Genomic DNA, 20,000 nt, shown 5'->3' on the forward strand with positions numbered 1-20,000 from the left:
GGCTATGCAGGCAAACACAACCTCTGACGCAACTCCTCAACTCTGCCAGGGTTTGGCCAAAAGACGGCACCTGCTGAAGGTGACCAGCCCAGGGGTGCGAAGCAGTTCCAGGCTGGTGCCTGAGGAAGGAGGGGCTGGTGAGGCTTGGTCTAACAATAACCCCTAACTCAGCCGTCTCTGTTCTACAACATAGAGCGCCTGCTGCTTTCCCAGCTGCTGCACAGCTGGAGATGAAGAGCCCTGTGTCCCACATTCCAAAGCTCCTTCCCAAAGCAAAGCCTCCCAACTGGTCTCACTTGTGGGTGACGGCCTTCAGGAGGGGCCAGAAGACAGGTTGAGGCAGAGGCTTCTGGTAGGCGCTCTTCTTCCTCTTCCCCCCGGCCTCGGCTCGGATGTGCTTGGCATGCAGGCCGTGGATAAACGCGGCCTCCAAGGCGCTGCACATGGTGTTGGCATCTCCATCTTCGCTAGTGACCACAGTGTCTGAGGACGCGTACTGCTTCTGCAATGCCTTCATGGATCCCACTAGCTTCTTCTTGATGACCTAGGCAGGACCAGATGTTAACACAGGCCTTTAGAAGATGCTAGGGCGGCCCCTGGAATGTAACTCTGCCTGTCACAAAATATGTGCACAACTACACGGGCACCCACCTGTATGTATGTATCTTGTGTTGCATTCTGCAAAACTAGCACATGCTAATTATAGAAAATAAAGACAAAGCATACAGAAGAAAAGGAACATCACACACACCATCCAGAGATACTGTTATCATTTTTTTGCAAAGGTATTTGTGTATTTTTTTAAAAGAATAGTTTATTGATTTTTAGAGAGAGAGGAATGGACAGGGAGGAGAAACATGGACGTGAGAGCGAAACATAGGTCAGCTGCCTTCTGCACGCCCCCTACCAGGGATTGAACCTGCAACCCAGGCATGGGCCCTTGACTAGGAATCGAACTGGCAACCTTTCAGTGCACAGGATGACACCCTACCAACTGAGCCACATGGGCCAGGGCTCTTTTTTGTTTTTTAAACCAAGTGTCAATAAACTGATAGCCATATAAATCTTATATTTAAATATTGGCTCCATCATAAAGTGATGGGACTTGGGTAAATGCATCCAGGACAGAGGTGAGGCTTTCCACCTTAATTATGGGATGAAGATTCTAGACAGAATCAAGAAGCTAAGAGGCAACAAGTGCTGGTTTAACACAATAAAAAGACCAGCAAAACAGGAGCGTGGTCTACCTTCAGAAAGATCCTAGACCTGGCAGCTCAGGTTTAGTCTCAGCTCTGTCAGTTGCCAGCTGCATCACCTTAGACATTTCATCTAACATCTCTGAGCTTCAATTTCTTCACCTGTTAAATGGAAACAATACTTCCTGATCTATAGCATGGGGTGTGAGGAGGAATCCTCTTTGAGGGCAGGACTAGGGTTTTATTCAATCTTGTGTCCTTGATAAATGTTAAATGAATAAATTATAAAATATATAAGTCCTCTGGAAATACAGAGTAAAGAGAGTCTGTCAAAATATAAGTATGTCAAAATTACCTAAGTATTTGGAAAAGGACTGGAAGGGATTGCAAAAAAATTGGTTGGAATTGTTAGGTGATAGGATTCTGGATAAGTATTTTATTGTTTTGTTTTTATTTTAGCCAAAACAGCTATTGTTCTTTGAAGAGTTAAATGCTCCTTTTTTCCCCAATCCTCACCCGAGGATATCCATTGCTTTTCAGAGAGCGTGGAAGGGACAGTGGGGGCGGGAGAGAGAGAGAAAGAGAGAGAGAGAGAGAGAGAGACGGAGAGAGAGAGGGAGAGAGAGAAACACTGACGTGGGAGAGACACATCAATTGGTTGCCTACTGCATATTTCCCCACCAGGGCTGGGGATTGAGCCTGCAACAGACGGAAGCGCCCTTGGCTGGAATTGAATCCAGGACCCTTCAGTCCACATGCTGACACTGTAACCACTGAGCCAAACCAGCTAGGGCAAATGTTCTTTTTTTATAACAGTTTTCATGAGGCATAATTTACAGAGCATAAAATTCTCTCATTTAAAATATACAGTTCAGTGGTTTTTAGTATATTCATAGAATTGTGCAACCATGGCCACTATCTAATTTTAGAACATTTTCATTGCCCTAAAAAGAAATACTGTACCCATTGGCAGTCACTCTCTATTCCCTTCCCTCCCAACCTTGGCAACCACTGATCAACTTTCTGTCTCTATGGATTCTGGACATTTCAGATAAATGGAATCATACAATATGCAGCCTTTTGTGTCTGGCTTCTTTCATTTTAGCATGTTTTCAAAGTTCCTCTATGTTACAGCATTCTTTGTGTAGCAGAACTTCATTCCTTTTTATGCCAAATAACATTACATTGCATGGTTATACCACATTTTATTTATCCATTCATAAATTAATAGACATTTGGGTTGTTCCCACTTTTTGGCTATAGTGCTGCTATGAACATTCACGCACAAGTTTCTGTGTAGACATGTCATATGTTTTCAGTTATCATGGGTATGTACCTAGGAATGGAATTGCTGGGTCATATGGAACACTATGTTTAACTTTTTGAGGAACTATCAAACTGTTTCTCACAATGGCTGCACCATTTTGCATTCCCGCCAGCAATGTACAAGGGTTCCAATTGCTCCATGATCCCGTCAACACTTATTATTGTCTGCCATTTTGGTTGTAGCCTTCGTAGAGGGTATAAAGAACTATCTCATTATGGTTTCAATTTGCATTTATCTAACGTCTAATGATGGTGAGCATCCTTTCATGAACTTACCGGTCACTTGTGTATCTGGAGAAATCCTTAGTATTCAGGTAACCTATATTAAATCCCAACTGTTTTTTTGTAAACTCTCATTTTATCACCAACAAGATGATCTAGAAAGGGTAGGACCTCCTTGGAGCCTGCTTCTGCTATCATTTTTTCTCAGCCCGAGGCCTCTCTTTCTAGACAGTGCCCATACATTTCCAAGTGAGAAAAACCAATGAAAGGATTGTCCTGTGTACCCCTTCTCCATCCTTGATACTCCCTTGCCACCTACCGGGATGGCAGCCCGGGCGTCCAGTCCATTCTCCACCGCTGACAGCATTTCCACTCAGGCAGCAGCTCCCAAGAACCACATGACACCTGCTGAGACAGATGGCAGCCAGGTGAGCAAGCTCCCAACCCCGCAGCCAATCCCCACATCCCCAAGCAGGCAGCAGGTCAGCCCAGTTTACTTAAACTGCAACTGAAAGAAAGGCCTTTTGAGAGTGAGTTTTAAGGAACGAAACAAGGAAGGAAAAAAGTCTGAGGGCTCGGATCTTGGGAGGGAAGGAGCCCTGTGTGCCAGGGGTAGGTCCACCCCAAGGAGTGGGTGGAGAGGGCTCTTAACTCCACACCAAACGCTGGCACAAAAAGCAGGGAATGAAAGGCTGGTGATTTAGATACAGAGCTGAGGGTGCAAGGGGATGCTGCAGCTGACAATGCGAAGAACCCACAGGGACCAGGAAGCAGGCCTCACAAGTCACATTCAGGGCCATGGCCTTGCAAATGCACCCCCCCCCCCACTCCTGTCTCAGCCTAGGGTCTGCTGCACAGCAATAAACAGTACAAGTGAGGCAGCTACAAGAGGGAGACTCTCTTGCTACACAGCTGCTTCTTCTTTGGGCTGCAAAGGTCAAGCTTGAGTAGCACAGGGACATATGTAAAGGGGAACATGGGTTCTGTGGACAAAAAGCAGCCACATGCTAACCTGACAAGTTCAGGGAAGGCCTGCGTGGCGGCCTTGCAAACTCAGAGACCTAAAGTAACCAAAGGATGGTCTGAATTAAAACTTTTTTTAACTAAAAGCAGTTTATGGCAGATAGTCATGTCCTAGGCTAGAATTTTCCCCGACAAAAGTTAATCTTTACCTTAACTGAGCCCGTCTATTGTCTTTGCATCTAGGATAACCTTTGGATGTCAAGGTAACTTCCCTCAGGCAGCTGGCTTCCTCCCTGGAGTGGCTGAGGTGAAGTGGGGGCAGAGGTAGGGGCTCCCATCTTAGTCTGATAGGGCTGCTGGCTGGCCTGGCTCCACCCCAGCAACCTAGACCGGCCAGGACTAGGCAGGCAAATTCACATCTAAACCAATCTCTAGTGACCACACAGCTGACCATGAGGGGACACCAAAATAAAAGGTTATTACCATCTCTGCTCCCCAAAACTCATGGCCTAAAGAAGTTAATAAAACCAAGGCCTGCTAAATGAGTTTTGTACCCTTTACATATATTGCCTCATTCCATTTCCCATTACCACTCTAGGAGGGCTCTTTTATTACCTCAATCTGACCAATAAGAAATAGGTCAAGGAACTTCCCAAGATCCCAGAGCTGATATGGTCGACTCCCCTACTCCTGACCAGGACAATGCCAACCGTAGCTCAAGGGAAACCTCCGGACTCCCAAATGAGTGCAGTCATCTCCCTTCTGGAAGAGGCAGGTGTCAGCTAGGACTAAGGAGTGGGGGAAAGGGGCCACCAAGACCCTGGGCTCTAACCCCTTTCAGTAATTCCAACAGCCCAAGGCCTTTCCTCAAGGCCTGCCCTTCTACCAGAGCCTCAAGCTCCAAAACTGCCCTTCCCTCAGCCAGCCATAGGCCAGACCCTTCACGGTTTAGAACTCAATAATCTGAATCATAGCCTGGGCCCAATAAGGCATCCTTTACTAATTAATTGAAAATAATAGAGTATTCATTGGAGGGTGGGAGGCTTATCCATAAGTGGATGCTCTGGCCAAGTAAAGTCTAATAAAAAACCAAAGTAGCCCCAGCTGGCCGGGTAGCTCAGTTGGTTAGAGCATCACCCCAATATGCCAAGGTTGTGGGTTCGATCCCTGGTCAGGGCACACACAAGAATTAACCAATGAATGCATAAACAAGTGGAACAACAAATCAATGTCTCTCTCTCTCTCAAATCAATAAATAAAAATTCCAGGAGAAAAGCCACTGGACAATTCGCAAAATAGAACTGGGACTCTGGGGTTCAGGGCACAACTTTCATCGTAGGAAGGCAAGGAACCCTACCTATGGTGTGTGTTCCATGGCTCACAGAGGCAGGAAGCCAGCTCAGAGGCAGGAATAGACAGCCTATGGCTAAGCGCTCACTGGCGGAATCCGATCAGGGCTCTGGGTCTCCTGACTGCTGAGCGAGCCGCATCCTTCTCCCAGTGGCCCAGGCCTCAGTCTACCATCCTCTGGGGCCGGTTTCACACCCTGTCCTCGGAAAACTCCTCACTGACACCAAGAACCAAACCAAAGAGAGGTGTGGCTTCAAGGAGACGTGGGCTAAGGGAGCAAAGAGAGAACTTGAGCAACACCATCAAAGGGCGCGTCAAACAGCACCAGTGGAGTTGAGCAGACTCCACTTTCTGCCTTTTAGGAAACTCCAAACCCTAAGTCTACCTCTCCCCCTAAGGACTGACTCACCCTGACATAGCTCTTTAAGCTTCTCTAACCTCATTTAACTCCTACAATAGTCCTAGGAGAGGAGGATTTTACAGAGAAGATGGAGGCTCAGTACAAACAGAACCCAGGTAGGGAACAGCATTCTCTGGTTTCCTCTTTCCAAGTCCTGTGCCTTTCACCAGACCAAACTGCCTCAAGTCTTTGGTTCAACAAGTTTTAGGCAAGCTTATTACTTATAGACCCTTAAGAGGCACTCAGAAACTCCTTTTATCAAATAAGGTTAAAATTAACAAGAAGCCAGCTTGCCAAAAACCTCTGTTGCCCCAAGTAGCTGAGGCCAGGTCCTTTCCATGGTACCCATTTCAGGGCTGTCCTTTCTTAAATGTTCTAATACACAGTTAGGAAGGAATTGTTATGGTTGTTTTGGTTTGTTTGTGTGTTTTTTTCCCCATTATACAGCCTAGCCCTCTAACTATGTCCAATTTCACTTCCTCCAGAAACCAAGGAAGAAATAAAAGAGAAAAATAGCTTACTTGAGACTTACATTAAAAGAAGAAATGGATGATCCGGCTTCACCGCTTTCGAAACACTCCACCCATCAGTAAACAGCAACCTCCTTTCCTTAGAGACTTCTCAGCCATTCCCAACAGCCTCCATGCTATGGCCTGAGTCCAATCCTGTACCTGGCTGTTCAGAACAACAGCCTGGCGTTTAAGCCATCCAGCTACTACAGTACCAGTTGATGAATCATGGTTTTCAGTTGGAAAAAAATGACAAAGTTATCTTCTGATTCAGAAAGGCAGCTGATCTTTCAGCCATGTGAATGATGAATGAGTGAACAGCACCTCCTTCTACATGAAGAAAATCGGATTTCTGGTTCAGTGTCCTGTGGCCGGTGTGCTGGGAGAACTAGGCTTTTGAAGCAACTGAATACCAGCTGGGGGGCGAGAAACTTCTAGCTTGTGATTCCCAGACCAAGGGCTAGTGGGTGAGGCCAGAAATGTGAAGTCAGTTAACACTGGCTATCTTTTTTCCTCCCCCTTTCCTTCCATCCAATAACAACCATCTCCTCAATATCCTTGTCCCTTAGGAGTCTAGCAAGGGCCAAACTCTGAACAAATAAAAACAGGTACTTTGCCCAGTTCATTCACCCTTGCATTTCTAGTGCCTAGAACAGTGCATGGCACACAGTGGTGCTCAGAAAACATTTGCTGAATGAAATGATGAGTACAATAAAAATAAGGCTCAGGGCAGGTCTCTCCATTTCACAGATTCCTGGAAAACTCCTTCCATTAGACCAAGCTGCCAACAGGCTGAAAACCATTCTGATCTATTACACCTTAATGGGGAGATATTGGAGGTAGAAGGGCATTCAGTTTTCAAAGGAACAGAACTATAAATGGCAAGCAAAGACAATGATTCTGTTTGGGGCCCTTTAAAATGGCTATCAACTGGTCAACCCTCTGAAACCAGATCACCAGAATTTGGAGGGAACATGCACTCTAAAAGTCCAGATTATAAATGCTGAGCATGGGGCCTGGGTGGCTCAGGAATGTACCTCAGCTACTCTGAAATAATTTAGCTCTGTGTTCATAGGTAAGTAACCAAGGTAGCCAAAAATCGATGATGCAATCCCTGCAAAAAGAGGAAGCAATTCAACAGCCTCCATACTCATCGAGGCCTCAGCCTCCCCAGGACCCATTCACCTACACCCTTTACAACATGTAACATCACCTCTGGCCCCCATAGTGTTCCCTCTGTTCAGTGTTGGGAATGATCTGTTTTCAGATCTGGTGTACAGGAGCACTCTGTGAGGGTCCTTTCCAAGTGCTAGGACAACACACATGGACATGGTTCTGTAACCAAAGCCAGTCCCGCACAGTGGAACTTCCTGAGTTTCTTCAAGGCCAGAACACCAGCCAAAAGGAAGTGATGGCTTCTGTTGTCCCAGACTGAATGAACTGGATGAGTCGCCATTCCTCACCTACTAGGCATTTGGAGTATACCTACCATTCCAGCAGCCAGCACAAGTAATTTTATATGAATGCTAGAATCATAATCTCTGGGGACAGATACAGGGGACCAGACACCCAGGAAAAGCCCCTGACCCAAGGGGGTGTATCTCTACTCCACACTTATTTACCATCTGGTGCCCTGCATGCACCAGTCAAGCTGTTTAATCTCTAACTGCCTGGCTCTGAACAAGCACCTAGATTTGGCTATTGAGGGGCGGCTGGTGGGGCTGTCAGGGCTCTCCAAACTAAGATCTCAGACTGAATGGGGACTGGGTAAAGGGAAGAATGGGGTGAAGACAGCAGAGGTAAAAGGATATGGAGACCCCAGTTTCAATAAGATTGGGTGAGAGTGGTAGGAACTGAGGCAGCAAGAGTTGGGGGCAATTTAGCAAAGACTTGGGGATGGAGGATGTCCTCAGGCTGGTTGGAGACGGAAAGAAAGTATATGATAGGCTAGGAAGTTAGGGGTTGAGTCTGTGAGGACAAGACCTAGGACAGGGCTGTGATCAGTTATCAAGAAGAAAGGGGTGAGCTCAAAGCTTATCTACTTTGATGGTGGGTCTTAAATGAGAGTGGGACAGAGGTGGGGTGTTTAGGATGAGCAGGCCTTGGGGAGCTGAGCACCTTGGGGTGTGTGGGAGACTGGGATAAGAAGGCTGATCCAGAAAAAGGCAAACCAGAATGGTGGGTCTCAAGGAGATTTGCGTTGAGCATTAGGATTGCCAACGGGGTTGGGGGGTGAGGGTGAGATGTGTTAGAGGGCGGCGGAGGAATGTGGCAGAGATCCGGGTTGGAACTGGGGTCAAGGGTGAGGCTGCATTTACGCAAGGCCGGTGGTGAGGGGGTGAGGGTAAGGGCTGGGGTCAGATCGCGGCGGGAGAAGACAGAGGGGACAGGCCAGCAGTGACAGTGCGGGCGGGAGGCTAGGATCGGAGGAGGAAGTGGGGGCACGGGGTTTGCGCTGGGAAGGGCGAGGGCTCTGAAGCAGGACAGTCTCAAAGCAAACAGGGGTTCGGGATTACGTCGAGGGCTGCTGGCCATCGCCCGTTCGCGCCTCGGCCCTCCGCCCCTCCGCTGCCCTCCACGCCCAGACCCCTAACTCACCAAAGGGAGTGGGGAGCGGGGCAGCGGGGTACTCCCGGCCACCGCAGCCGCAGAAGCTCCGACGCGACCCCGCGGCCTCCAAGTTACTGACAACAGCAAGCTGCGCCCAGGACGCCTGACGCCATCACGTAGGCTCAGCGTCCGGCCACGCCCCCGGCCCGCAGAGCCTATCGCGGAGCCGGAGGAGCGGGGACGGGGCGGGGCGGGACCGGCGCTCCGGACGCCCAAGGTTCCCAGCGCCTGAGCTGTTCTCGGAGGCTCCGGGTCGGTTACGCCAGCGGGGTGCGGAGAGCAGAAGCCCCGCGTCTGGCGGAACGCGTCCTCGTTGCCTGCTTCCCGCAGGGTCTGCGTCAGCTGGGTTCTGGCATCTGGGTTCCTGACCTCTCCTGACCTCCGCACCACTGTGGGGCTGCCATTTGGCCTCCTTCAGCAAAGGTTGCCCACTTGTAGCGCGGGATCAGTAACCTCTACCCCATTTTTGCCTCGCCAGGGCATCAGCGCAGCCGGGGCCAGAGCTCAGGCCCCAGGTGGAGCCTCCCGCCTGCAGGCTCTCAGGAAAAACACACGTTTTGACCACACCTTACACTAAAAGGAAGCGCCGAGAGGCCCCGTGGGCATTCTCCGTTAACCAGCTAGCTCATCGGCGGGGAAACACAAAGCTCAACTAGACGCAGATAAATTTGTTTGATCATCATCGTAGAAGTGACATTTCTCTTTCAAATGGACTCAAAGCAAAAATAGCAGGGAATGTGCTGTGGTGCGATAGACGCTTCACAGTCGCTAGTATTGGTCAACTGGGGCCCGAGTGTGAGCAGGGATGCAGGGGTGTGAGCTAGACGCAGGTCCAGGGGGGCCCTGTGGGTGGCTACAGGGCTTGCTGAGGATCAGGACCGTTCTTGGAATCAAGCTGCCTTTCTGGGAATGAAGATATCCCTCATGTCTCCGAGAGGGTCGAGGTCCCAGAACCTGTTTCCATTTATAAAATCAGCTGTTGGGGCGTGTCCCACCCCCATGGTGCAATTCTCTCTCTAGGAGTGAAAACCGACCCCTGCCCTAGGTTTTAGGCTAGATGAGTGAGTCCTAAATGCCTACACTGTGGTTAATGGTTGAGCAGGAAGATTAGAAATAAAAACTTAGTAAAATGTGAGACCCTATGCCCTAACCTAAGAGATGAGGGGGTCAGGGTTTTAATATTCGTGGTAAACAGACGCTCCTACTGTTTGCCAGGTAAAAACTGTGATTTGTCCTCACCAAACCACCTGGAAGGTAGGTGCCTTTCTTAGTACAGATAAGAAAACAGGCTTGAGAGAGCTAACTTGGGGGCCCAAGACTGCACAACTAATAAATGCTAGAATCAGAATTCTCACCCAGCTCTTTCTGATTCTAGTTGGAGAGGGAGCATAGTTTCCTCAGTAACAGAGCAAGTGGGCTTTGGAGCCAGGAATGCTTAGGTTGGAATCCCAGCTCTACCCCATGCTGTCTTCTGGGCCTTCCCTAAACAGGGGCCCAGGGCAACCCAATAAATGTGGGACTAAGACGATGACTGCCACAGTGTCTGTATTTTTCATAGGCCCCTTGAGATAACATTGAAGACAAGTTTCTCTTGATATTCAGAAAAGAGAAGTCAAGTCATACTACCCATGGCCCCAGGAAGAGGGGTCAGAGTGTATGAATTCATGGAAGTTTCAAAACCTCTCTGAGCCTCAGTTCCTCATCTGTAAATTGGGGAAGATATCAGCTGATGTGAGGATTAAATAAGATAATATCCTCAGGACAGTTTTGGGTCTGTCTAAGCACGTGAAGATGACTAGCTATTATCATTACAGTTCTGGCAATTCTCACCTTTCCAAGCCAGTCATGTCCTGGCTTTTAACTGCTCCTCTGAGCAATGGAGCGAGTCCTTTCTTGTTTGAACCCCGGATACACACTTATTTGCCATCTGATTGGAATCATCAAACAAGTATTCATGCAATCACCTCTCCATACTGGAATAGCTAGTGTTCTTCTGGGTTCTGTTGTAGGAACCTGGTCCTTCCCCTTTTATTTTTTTAATGGATTTAAAAGTTTTTATTATTTGTCAATTATATCTCAATAAAGCTAGAAAAAAGATCACAAGATGACAAACTAAAAAAACAAAACAAAAACAAAATTTATTCTACACATAGTTCAGTACAATTTTCGGGTAGCCTGAGGATGGGGTCGCTGGGTGGCAGTGTCACATGCTGTGGTTCCCTTGGCTCTTAGCCACCGAGTGCGTAGCCTGAATCCTTAACACTGAGAATTCGCCACGCAACCTGGGGTGAGAGGAAGGCCAAGGCTTTTATACTCTCCAAAGGAACAATTAAGCTATTCATTATTTCCTCACGTTAGACAAGAATTCTGAATTGCTGCCAATCACTTACATTTTGTAGAACAGCTCATCCTCAGCAGCCGAATCCTCGTCATATAGCTTCTGTGCCATGGTTTCTATGCATGTGGAACTGAGAGGTTTGTATAAATTCCTCAACCAAAGCGGCTGCCTTGTCCAGAAATTGTCCTCCTAGAGAACAGTCAGGGAAATATGAATTCTGCTTTTCCCCTGCTTTTCCCACCACAGTACTTTATCTTCCTCAAATTTACCTCCATCTTGCTTTCCGCTGAGTATCTCTTACGCTGGAGAATTCTAAAAAAGCCCCTTGGAGTAAAACACATACCAACAATTAGTGAGTGATTCATGCCATTTTCCGTGTCTCTCACAATGTATAGCTCTGGTCTTACTAGGACTGAATTGGTACCTGGGTCTATTCTCAGGAACAAAATCAACACGTGGGACCTTGAAAATGATTCCTTGCATGTTGGGCTTCCAGAAGTTCTGTGGCTGTTTAATATGACCCCACAATGTCTCTGGGAGACCTCTGCATGTGGCTTGTCATGGAGTATAGGCAGGATTTTAAGCCCCATTCACTTTCTTAGCCCTTGACCAAGTGCCCTCGTGGGGGGGGGGGGGGAACCACACTGGGCAGAAGCAGTTTACTCTCTCCAGAAACATTTTACATGGGTCCCCTTTAGACTTCGTCTCACATGCATCATTGCTTGCGCAGAGTGGGAGTGCTTTTATTTTGCTAGATACTTCATCCTACAAGCTAAATCACACCAACTAAACGCCTGAGTCCAACTAGCAAAGTTACCTAGCTTGCTGACTTTCCTATTGCAGGCTTGACACTGATAAGTGAGTTGTGAAATCAGGTTAAAGATCATAACTAGCACCAAAATACAAAATATTCTTTTAAAAATACAAATAGAATAGAAAAAAACAGAGCACATAATAATTTTGTTTTAGAAACTACTTATGTCTGTATAGTATGTGTGTACCGAGTTGTTACATAAAATGTAGCTCACAGCCCAAGCACAGTATAATCACCGGAGAAGTCCCCATGGGAAAGGAAGCATCTTTCTGACACTCACTAGCAGTGTGACCATGGGGCAAGATACCTTCCCTTTCCCCTTCTCCATTCCCTTTTTGTTAAAGGAAAAGACACACTACTGTCTAAGGTCTCTCCCAGTTAAAATCCTCTGAGGTTTGGAGAAAGGGAATAGAGAGAGTAGGGGTCTAACAACCAGTCGGATGAGAAGAAAAGTTTCCCCACTACTTCACAGGAAGGACTCGCATATTCTACCTTCCATCAGCCCTGAAGGAGACTAGCGCCCTCACCCTAAGACCATGTGGCTTCCCCACCCCTTCAGAGCCTCCACCACTAGCAGGAACATGTACAACCAAGACCTCTCCCTCTGTACCCTATTTCCTTAAAGGACTAGTGACAGCAGACACATCTGTGCCAGTCCCACTCTATCTCAGCTTTGGCTGAGAGCTAATTTTGCAAAACCCAGGCAAAGCACCAGGATAAATAAGTATTCTTTCCGAATTTGGTGGTTTCTGCACTATAAAATGAGATTGAAATAGATGCATTCTAAGTTCTCCTCTAGTTCTTTCTTTTTTTTACTTTTATTAGCATTTATTTTGTGATGGATTTACTCTCAGGCAATGAGTTTTTTCCCTTCAGTTTCTATTGGGATACCTTTTTTTCTGTGCAACCTTCTCTTCCAGTTTAGGAACAATCTGCTCTTTTTCAGTAGGATCGTGTCAATGTGGCAGGGAGAGCATATGTGTGGGTTAATCCACCCTTGAGCTCTGTAAGTCCTGTGCTGCATCTTGGGAGCTTTGTTCCCCTGGAAGTGGTCAATGACCAGAGAACCTACATCTAAACACCTAAGCTCTGCAGTACTTTCTGTATTTTTAAGCAAGTGCAGCAAAAATTGAGCACTCTTTTTGGGCCACTGACCCTACATCCATCCCCATTCTTTGGCCTAGGCACCCCTACCAACTCTCCACTGTAACAACAGAATGGCACACACTGCTTCTATAAAGTGACATCCTTCAGATGCTTGGTGGCATTTCGGATATGCATACCCTTGAAGGCCTGGGAGGTTTCACGAGTGTTCTTAAAGTGAACACAAAGATTTAAACCTCTTGATTTGCATGATTTTGTGGGGTTTTCTGGGTCAAGTGACTAGCAAGCCATTTTCAGAGGTCACCTCAGGCTGCTTATGGGAAAAGGAAGCTCCTCTAGTTCTAAAATTCTACTTTAAAAGTTGTCAGACTCATATTTACCTTGAGTATCTTCCTTTATTTTCCTCTAATGGTGTTCCTTGACAATAAATCTGTTTTGGAAGAAAACAACATCATGATTATTTGTCACAATGACCACTATCTCCAAATCTTTATTTGTTCCCTTTTAAGTGAGATGATAACTTTTTTGAGGACAAAGACTCTGTTGAACAGCCCTCTGACTCTTCTTTCATAGTCCCTCACTTAGGATCTTGCATGCATTTTATTGGCTATTTTAGATAACATTCAGCAGATAATTCCTAACAAAAACTCTTAGAAGTAGGGAAAGAAAATGAAAGTATCTACCAGACACCTACACAGCAGCTTTGTTTTAAGGCCAAGAACGAGAGGAGGATGCCCGTTGTTACTGTTACTATTCATCATTGTTGAGGAGGCCCCTAATCAAAGTAGTAAGAAAAATGAAGGATTGGAAAGACAGAGACAAAACACAGTTGCCTATGAGACGATGCACAACCTAAAAAGCCCAGGAGCATTGATTAAAATTTTATTGTCAGTAATACAACAATTCAGTAAGGTGGCTAAATTGAAAATCAAGAGATTGACATGCAAACCTCAATAGCTTTCCTATATACCACAAATAACTAGTTAAAAAATGAAAGAACCCATTTACAATATCAATAAAAGTACATAAAGTACCTAGGAATAAACTTAACAAAAAATGTGGACGACTTATGTGATGAACACATTAAAACTCTTCTGAGGGACCTGAAGAAGAACGCATGACGTGAGACACTATGTTCCTGGAATGTTGTGAAGATGTCACTTCTCTCCAAATTAACCTACAAATGTGATGAACCCCTATTCAAATTCCAAGTTAGCTTTTAAACAAAAACTGGCCAGCTGACAGTAGAGAAAATATGCAAGAATACCTATGAAATGTATGGAAAAGAAGGTGAAAAGGCAGGAGCTCACCTTACCAGATATCAAAATACATGCTAAAGGAATTGGAACTATATAGCAATACTGCTGCAGGTACAGGAAAAGATAACTGGACCAACATAATCGAAACCAGACAAAGACAGTGTTTTAGATCAGTGAAAAAAGAATGAGCCATTCAATAAAGGGTTTTGAAACAGTTGGATCTTCATGCAGGGGGAAAGCAGTCAACTACACTAAGAACAAATAAAACTAATGATAGATTTTTTAAAATGTATAAATAGCAAGAATATTATAAAAAGGACTAGAAGAAAATACCAGAGACTACTTTTATACCACAAGGTGACAGAGGCCTTGTTAACAAAACTTACACCCCACTAAGCCACCAGAGGACTGGCAAATATAGTGACAGATTGTCAACACAAAGCCTACTCTTCACAGCCCTTGCCCTCTTCCTCCCTCGACTGTTTGTCTCCTTCCTGTTGATTTATCTTAATCCTTTCTATGGCTTTCACGGAATTTCAAGGTTTCAAATATTCCCCAGTGACTGTCTTTGAGCAGACAGAACAGTGGAGTAAAAACCACAGGCTTTGCAGTGGAAGAGGGTGGTACTATCTATGGAAGAGGGTGGTACTATCATCCTCACAGGATTGAACCAGACAAAAAATGGAAAACTCTTCATCCTATGCTTGGCATAAACCAGTGCTAAGTTTGCTAATGGTGTCATGGACAAGGTGGTCAAATTTATCAAAGGTTCTGCCTGTGGTATCAGGCTCAGGTAGCTATTTGCCACCACCAGATTACAAAAATATTGCTTCTGGTCTCTTCCAGTACTTTCACGGGTTCTTTTTCCCCCACATTTATGTAAAGACTCTTGCTTAAGGTAAGAAATAGAGTGCTGCTGTTATTTCCATCTCAAATAGTTAAGTAGCTGTTCTATTACCATTTACTCATTTTATTCCACTGATTAGAATATTAAACTGTGACACTTCAAAAGTCTTAGGAACGCACGGGTCTGTCTATTGCTGGACTCTGTATGCCACTTCAAATAAGTAGTAAGTTGCATTACTCATTGTGGAATTGATAAAATGCCTCATCTTTCTTCCTCTGAACACTATTATTGTCCACTATAAAATAAAACATGGTATGGTCCACATCCTCAAAAAGCTTATCATCTAAGTGGGGAGAGGAAATAATGTAACCACATAAAGAACTACAAATGCAAAGTTAAACTACATAGAAATTAAATGCAGTATAGGAGTTAATAGAAATTCCATAAAAGCAAAAGGTCATGGGCCACCTGGAGATGCAGAGGGTACTGTCTGGGCAATGGTCAATTACTTTCTTCCCAGGGGTCTTGGCAAGCTAATCCCGTGCTAGTCCCCAGCCTCCTAGGTTCAGAAATCAGACTCTGTCCTCACCAAGAGAGAATTCACTTCTTCCTATTGGGGAAATCTCACCTTATCAATACTAGCAGGATTGATAAAAAATCGGAATTATGATATTGACCTGACAAGGAGAATTACACCTGTTCCACAGACAGCATCTATGTCTACGCAATCAGGGAACTACATTCTGTAGAGACAGGTCACCGTGTACTGAAGCACAATCAGAAGGCTACTTGGTAAGAACAGAATTAGAACAAAAGGAATCAGCTGAATCCAGCGTTGAATAGAAAAGACTGAGTTAGCTGGATCCATCTGTCTCCCTGACAGGCACAGCCTGGCTAGTGGGCCTGACTCTCCACATCTGCTGCCTGAGGTGCCATCTCTACCCTCAGGCAATGCTAGGATGGTCAATGCCCATGTTGGTCCCTTCTTCACTTTTTCTCTGCTTTTACTACTGACCAACCCTCCTGCAGATACACATTTCTCCTTAGCAGTTTATACATCCAATCAGGTTTTACTCAAGTCTGACAGACCAGGAAGCCATTTGGTCCTTACACATCTCTGCTCTGCTCCAGGATGTGTTGATCTTGCTTTTTCTCTCTTGGGGTGCAACCTTTTAAAAAATTGTTTACCGTATTTTTAAGTTCTCAGGGGAGGGGAACACCTCACTACTGCCCCAGAAAAAGTGGTGACAAATCTCACAAAAGGACTAGGGCCAGTGGGGCTGGAGTACTGAGGGAAGGCTTCATGAAGAAAGATGGACTTGAGCTGGCTTTTGAGATTCATAGGACTTCCACAAGCAGAGTAAAATTAGGGGACTTCAGATGGGCAAAGGGACAAACAAAAGTGGGAATGGGCATGGTGTGGCTAAGTTATGGCGAGGGGCTGCTTTGGCTGGAATGGAGGGCAGCCATGACCATTGAAAAGGTAAATAAGGTAAATTAGGTTGGATTAGTAGGGTAGAGTCAAGATCTCAGCTTATTAAATCACTCTTTTAATGTTAGCAACCTGCCTGTAGGGAAAATAAACTATTATGTAATTGAACAAAAGGGACACAGGCAAGCTCCAGGAACAGGTGACTATAATATGACATGCTTTAGAGAAGCCTGATGCAGGACTTAGTTTGCAGTGTTGCAGTGTTTTAACTGAGCCTATTTACACTGTGCCTCACACACTGGAGAAGAAAGCTGCAAAGTAAGTCTTATGAATTGACAAGAACACTTTTATCTTTGAGCCATGTCCTTCCTGCCAGGGTGGCATATGGCTCCATGGGGGTGGACATTCTATATATCTTCTCATTTCAGCCAACAAGGAAAGAAATCAGTGGTAGAAAGAGAGTAATTGGGGAGTAGATAAAATCAAAATCACTCGTTTTGAGTGGAAGAAATTTTGCTATCATGTCAACTCTGGCCTATTAAACTTAAACTTCTCAAAATAGTCTAGGGGGTTGTTATCTGGATTTCAATTCCACAGAGATCTCTGGGAGTGGGCTGGGCTGCCTTTAAGAATCCCCGTAATATAATGGGTAGTAAAAGAACAAAGCATATCCCAGTGCTCATGACTAAAGAGGAATATCAAGTAGGAGTAGGTGGGAAAGTGGCTTTGATTTTCAGTTTGTGAGCTCTGAATCTAGTCTAAAGACAGAATATATTTTGGAGATCTGAATGGACTGTTGTCTTACCGCAATGAGACAGAAAATTACAATTACAATTATTACTGCTATAGCCACAGTTATTGTCACGATGAATTTGTTGTTATAGTCACCATATCCTTGTACTCCTTTTGTGAGCTAAAAACAAACAAACCACAAAGAACATTAAAAAAAATAAAAATGGAAAGGATAAAAACTAACTAATCTCTGGCCTATTCTAAAGTACGGCTAACTATTCTTAGTTACTATTCTAAAACCCCACTCTTTCTGGTGAATAGTTTATAGGTTCTTAAGGAACATACCAAATCTAATGTGTTATGGAAGCTGAGCACTAGCACTTTCTGGTATAATTTATTTATCTCCTGTGTTAGGTCCTCTTCTCGCCTGCCCTAGGAACAGCGGCACCATTCTCCAAATGAGCAAAGGGGGAGATCACTGTCTTACAAAGTCACATGGTCACGACGAGATGCAGACCCGGCGCCCCTGGTCTTCCCTCCTGGGTGTTTTCCCGGCGCGTCCAAAACTGACTACAAGTCCAGGTCCCCTTTCAGGAGCTGTCCTCACCTCGTCAGACTCCTCCTCATCCTGCTCACCCTGGGCTTCCATCCTCTCGTGCAGATAGGTCTCATTTTCCCACTGACCAGTATCCCGTTGTGCCTTGGGAACCTTTACTTCTTCCTGCTTGCTGAGAAGCTTTACCAGGAGGCCTGTTCCAGAAAATAGTTTCCTCAATTTATTTTTGTAACTTGAATGGTAAAATTCGGGTTTAAGAGAAGGGTTCCGTGTTTTTCAAATGACCAGGGGTATGTCTCCATCTTGTACATTTGAAAAAGGGAGTTTAATGAATGGCAATAATATTGATTCTATATCTTCTAGATTTCCCTCCAAGAAATAAGGCCATATGTAATTTAGTGCACTCATAGAATCACTTTTCTCATGAAAGTCTAGCTGCTCACTTATGAAGGCCAGTTTTGTGTCGCCACTTTTGTCTGAGGATGCCCTCTCTGGCTCAATCGTCAGCTCAGTGCTGGTGTTCCTCCGACCGTGTAATATTTTCATGAGTGGTCCTTCTATAAGTAGTTCTTCATCTGTCAAAAAAGAAGAGACCACTTTTGATACGAGAGACTCCTGGGACAGCTCTTTGTCAGTCCACAGCCATACATCCCAGTCAAGTAAATTGGGAATCGGCAAATATTTGAATGCTATGTAGAGAGGAGAAAAGTAAACCCCAACTTAAACCTATGATTGTCAACACAACAAAAGGAGGAAAGGTATCTTTTGTAAAAGTGGTTATTTACTCAGAACATTCCATAGTGTGAAATATAGTGACTATATCTAGGATTATTCCATTGGTTCCCCAAGGGCCAATTGCCAGTTACTGAAAAAAAGCCAAGTCTGGAAGACCCCACTCAGCAAGACTCTCTGCAGATCTGCTGTGACTCCCCACTTTCAGGTACCCCATCCTGTCCTGCCTCCGATTCAGAGGAAGCCTGAGGCTTCCTCTGTCCACCTCCTCAGTGTGTTCATGTCTTGCTACCATCACAGACGACCACGATTAACGCCCACTGCTAACAGGTCCTCATCTGAACATGCCCTTCTCCACTTACCCACCGATTCCTTAGCTTGGTACCTGCTTCCACATATCCCAGCCCTCATAACAGAAGGCTCTACACAGAAAAACCCCCACTATGTCCACCCTTGCTCTTTGCTTAAATTTAGGCAGGCATCTGGGATATAGGTTAAGAGATTTGCCAGGTTGTGTGCAAATGTGGAATGTTCAATAAATCTATGGAATAAAACTTGGGGTTCTAAAATACAGAAGGGAAAAAGCAACTTTTGTCAGATGCATACTTTGCTTTCATTTCATGTCATTTCTTATATTTTCAGCTTTACTTGGGGAACCATCCAAAGCTTCTGACTGCGTGAAGGTCAAGTGTACCACTGTGCAGCTGGGTTTCTTTTCCAGAAGAATTAAGAGTAGTGCTGGTGGTAGTGAGGGTCATAGGAGGAGGAAAGGGCCCTGAGAAAAGAGGAGCATAGGCTTGGGGAGAGCCCAGAACTGGGAGCCAGAGACCTGGGCACTAGGTGACAGCACTTCACACTTCCTGATCTTGTTTTTACTCACCAGTAAAAGGAGATTAAAACGCCTGTTCTGCCCACCCTTGGGGTAGAAGGGAGTAAATAATTGGTCAAAACATTGTTCTGAAAAATAAGCAACACTGTCTTTACAGTAAATAGGAGAGCGTTACTATTTATGATGTGCCCCAGATAACTGACAGAGACCCATATTCAACCCATCTGGGCATGAAAGCACATTTTGGAAGTTATCAAGTAGGTGCCAATAAACCTAATGTGTAGAAAAATACTTAAAAGCACTTAAGTGTTTGGTGGAGAGAAAAACCTTGCACTTCAGAGCAAGTTCAGAGTTTGACAGTCTAAGAATACAAGAGCCTTCCCATCCATTCATTACAAGGGCTTGGTAGCAGCTTCTAGTGATGGAACCATAAACTCTCAGGTTCCAAATAAATCTTTCATAAAACAGCTTCATTTGTAGTCTTTTTATAAAAAAATGCAAAAAACAAACAAAATAAAAATGTATCTATGCCTGTCCTACAAGACAAAGGGCAATTGAAACCTAATGCATACAAAACAGTTTACAAATGGTGACACACTGATGAACAAGTTCTCACTTGGAAGTAAGTAAAGCACCAAGCAGAGAGCACAACACACACTATGTGGCCACTGATGTTAACTCCCTTGCCCCTTCCATTCCTCTTTTGTTCCTTAATCTGACTTTTAGCAAGAAGTAGTTGTTAGAAATTTAAGGAGTGGAACTCTGAATGAATGAATAAATA

At 45.1% G+C, this 20,000-nt stretch overlaps 2 protein-coding genes across 6 annotated transcripts in view; both read right to left on the bottom strand.

Moving 5' to 3' along the window:
* Positions 1–8,698, bottom strand: part of PLEKHM1 (pleckstrin homology and RUN domain containing M1) — a 43,602-nt gene extending 34,904 nt beyond the window's left edge. Inside the window, exons 1-4 of one of the 5 annotated variants that reach the window (XM_081161103.1) lie at positions 8,565–8,668; positions 5,990–6,426; positions 3,064–3,149; positions 297–544 (exon numbers count right to left, since the gene is read on the bottom strand). In XM_081161103.1, coding sequence (XP_081017229.1) covers positions 297–544; positions 3,064–3,111 — 296 coding nt within the window. In that variant the 5' untranslated portion in view covers positions 3,112–3,149; positions 5,990–6,426; positions 8,565–8,668. Of the gene's footprint in view, positions 1–296; positions 545–3,063; positions 3,153–5,989; positions 6,427–8,564 lie in introns of those variants that run through there. The other 4 variants (XM_081161104.1, XM_081161105.1, XM_081161107.1 and 1 more) reach the window with 4 other exon arrangements.
* Positions 8,699–10,694: 1,996 nt separating this feature from the next.
* Positions 10,695–20,000, bottom strand: part of LRRC37A (leucine rich repeat containing 37A) — a 30,575-nt gene continuing 21,269 nt past the window's right edge. Inside the window, exons 6-11 of the mRNA XM_081161972.1 lie at positions 18,102–18,233; positions 17,710–17,852; positions 13,213–13,262; positions 11,184–11,238; positions 10,967–11,103; positions 10,695–10,858 (exon numbers count right to left, since the gene is read on the bottom strand). Of these exons, the coding sequence (XP_081018098.1) occupies positions 10,780–10,858; positions 10,967–11,103; positions 11,184–11,238; positions 13,213–13,262; positions 17,710–17,852; positions 18,102–18,233 (596 nt within the window). The 3' untranslated portion in view covers positions 10,695–10,779. The remainder of the gene's footprint in view (positions 10,859–10,966; positions 11,104–11,183; positions 11,239–13,212; positions 13,263–17,709; positions 17,853–18,101; positions 18,234–20,000) is intronic.

The sequence above is a fragment of the Miniopterus schreibersii genome, assembly GCF_964146895.1.
Source record: "Miniopterus schreibersii genome assembly, chromosome: 16".
Classification (NCBI taxonomy): domain Eukaryota; kingdom Metazoa; phylum Chordata; class Mammalia; order Chiroptera; family Miniopteridae; genus Miniopterus; species Miniopterus schreibersii.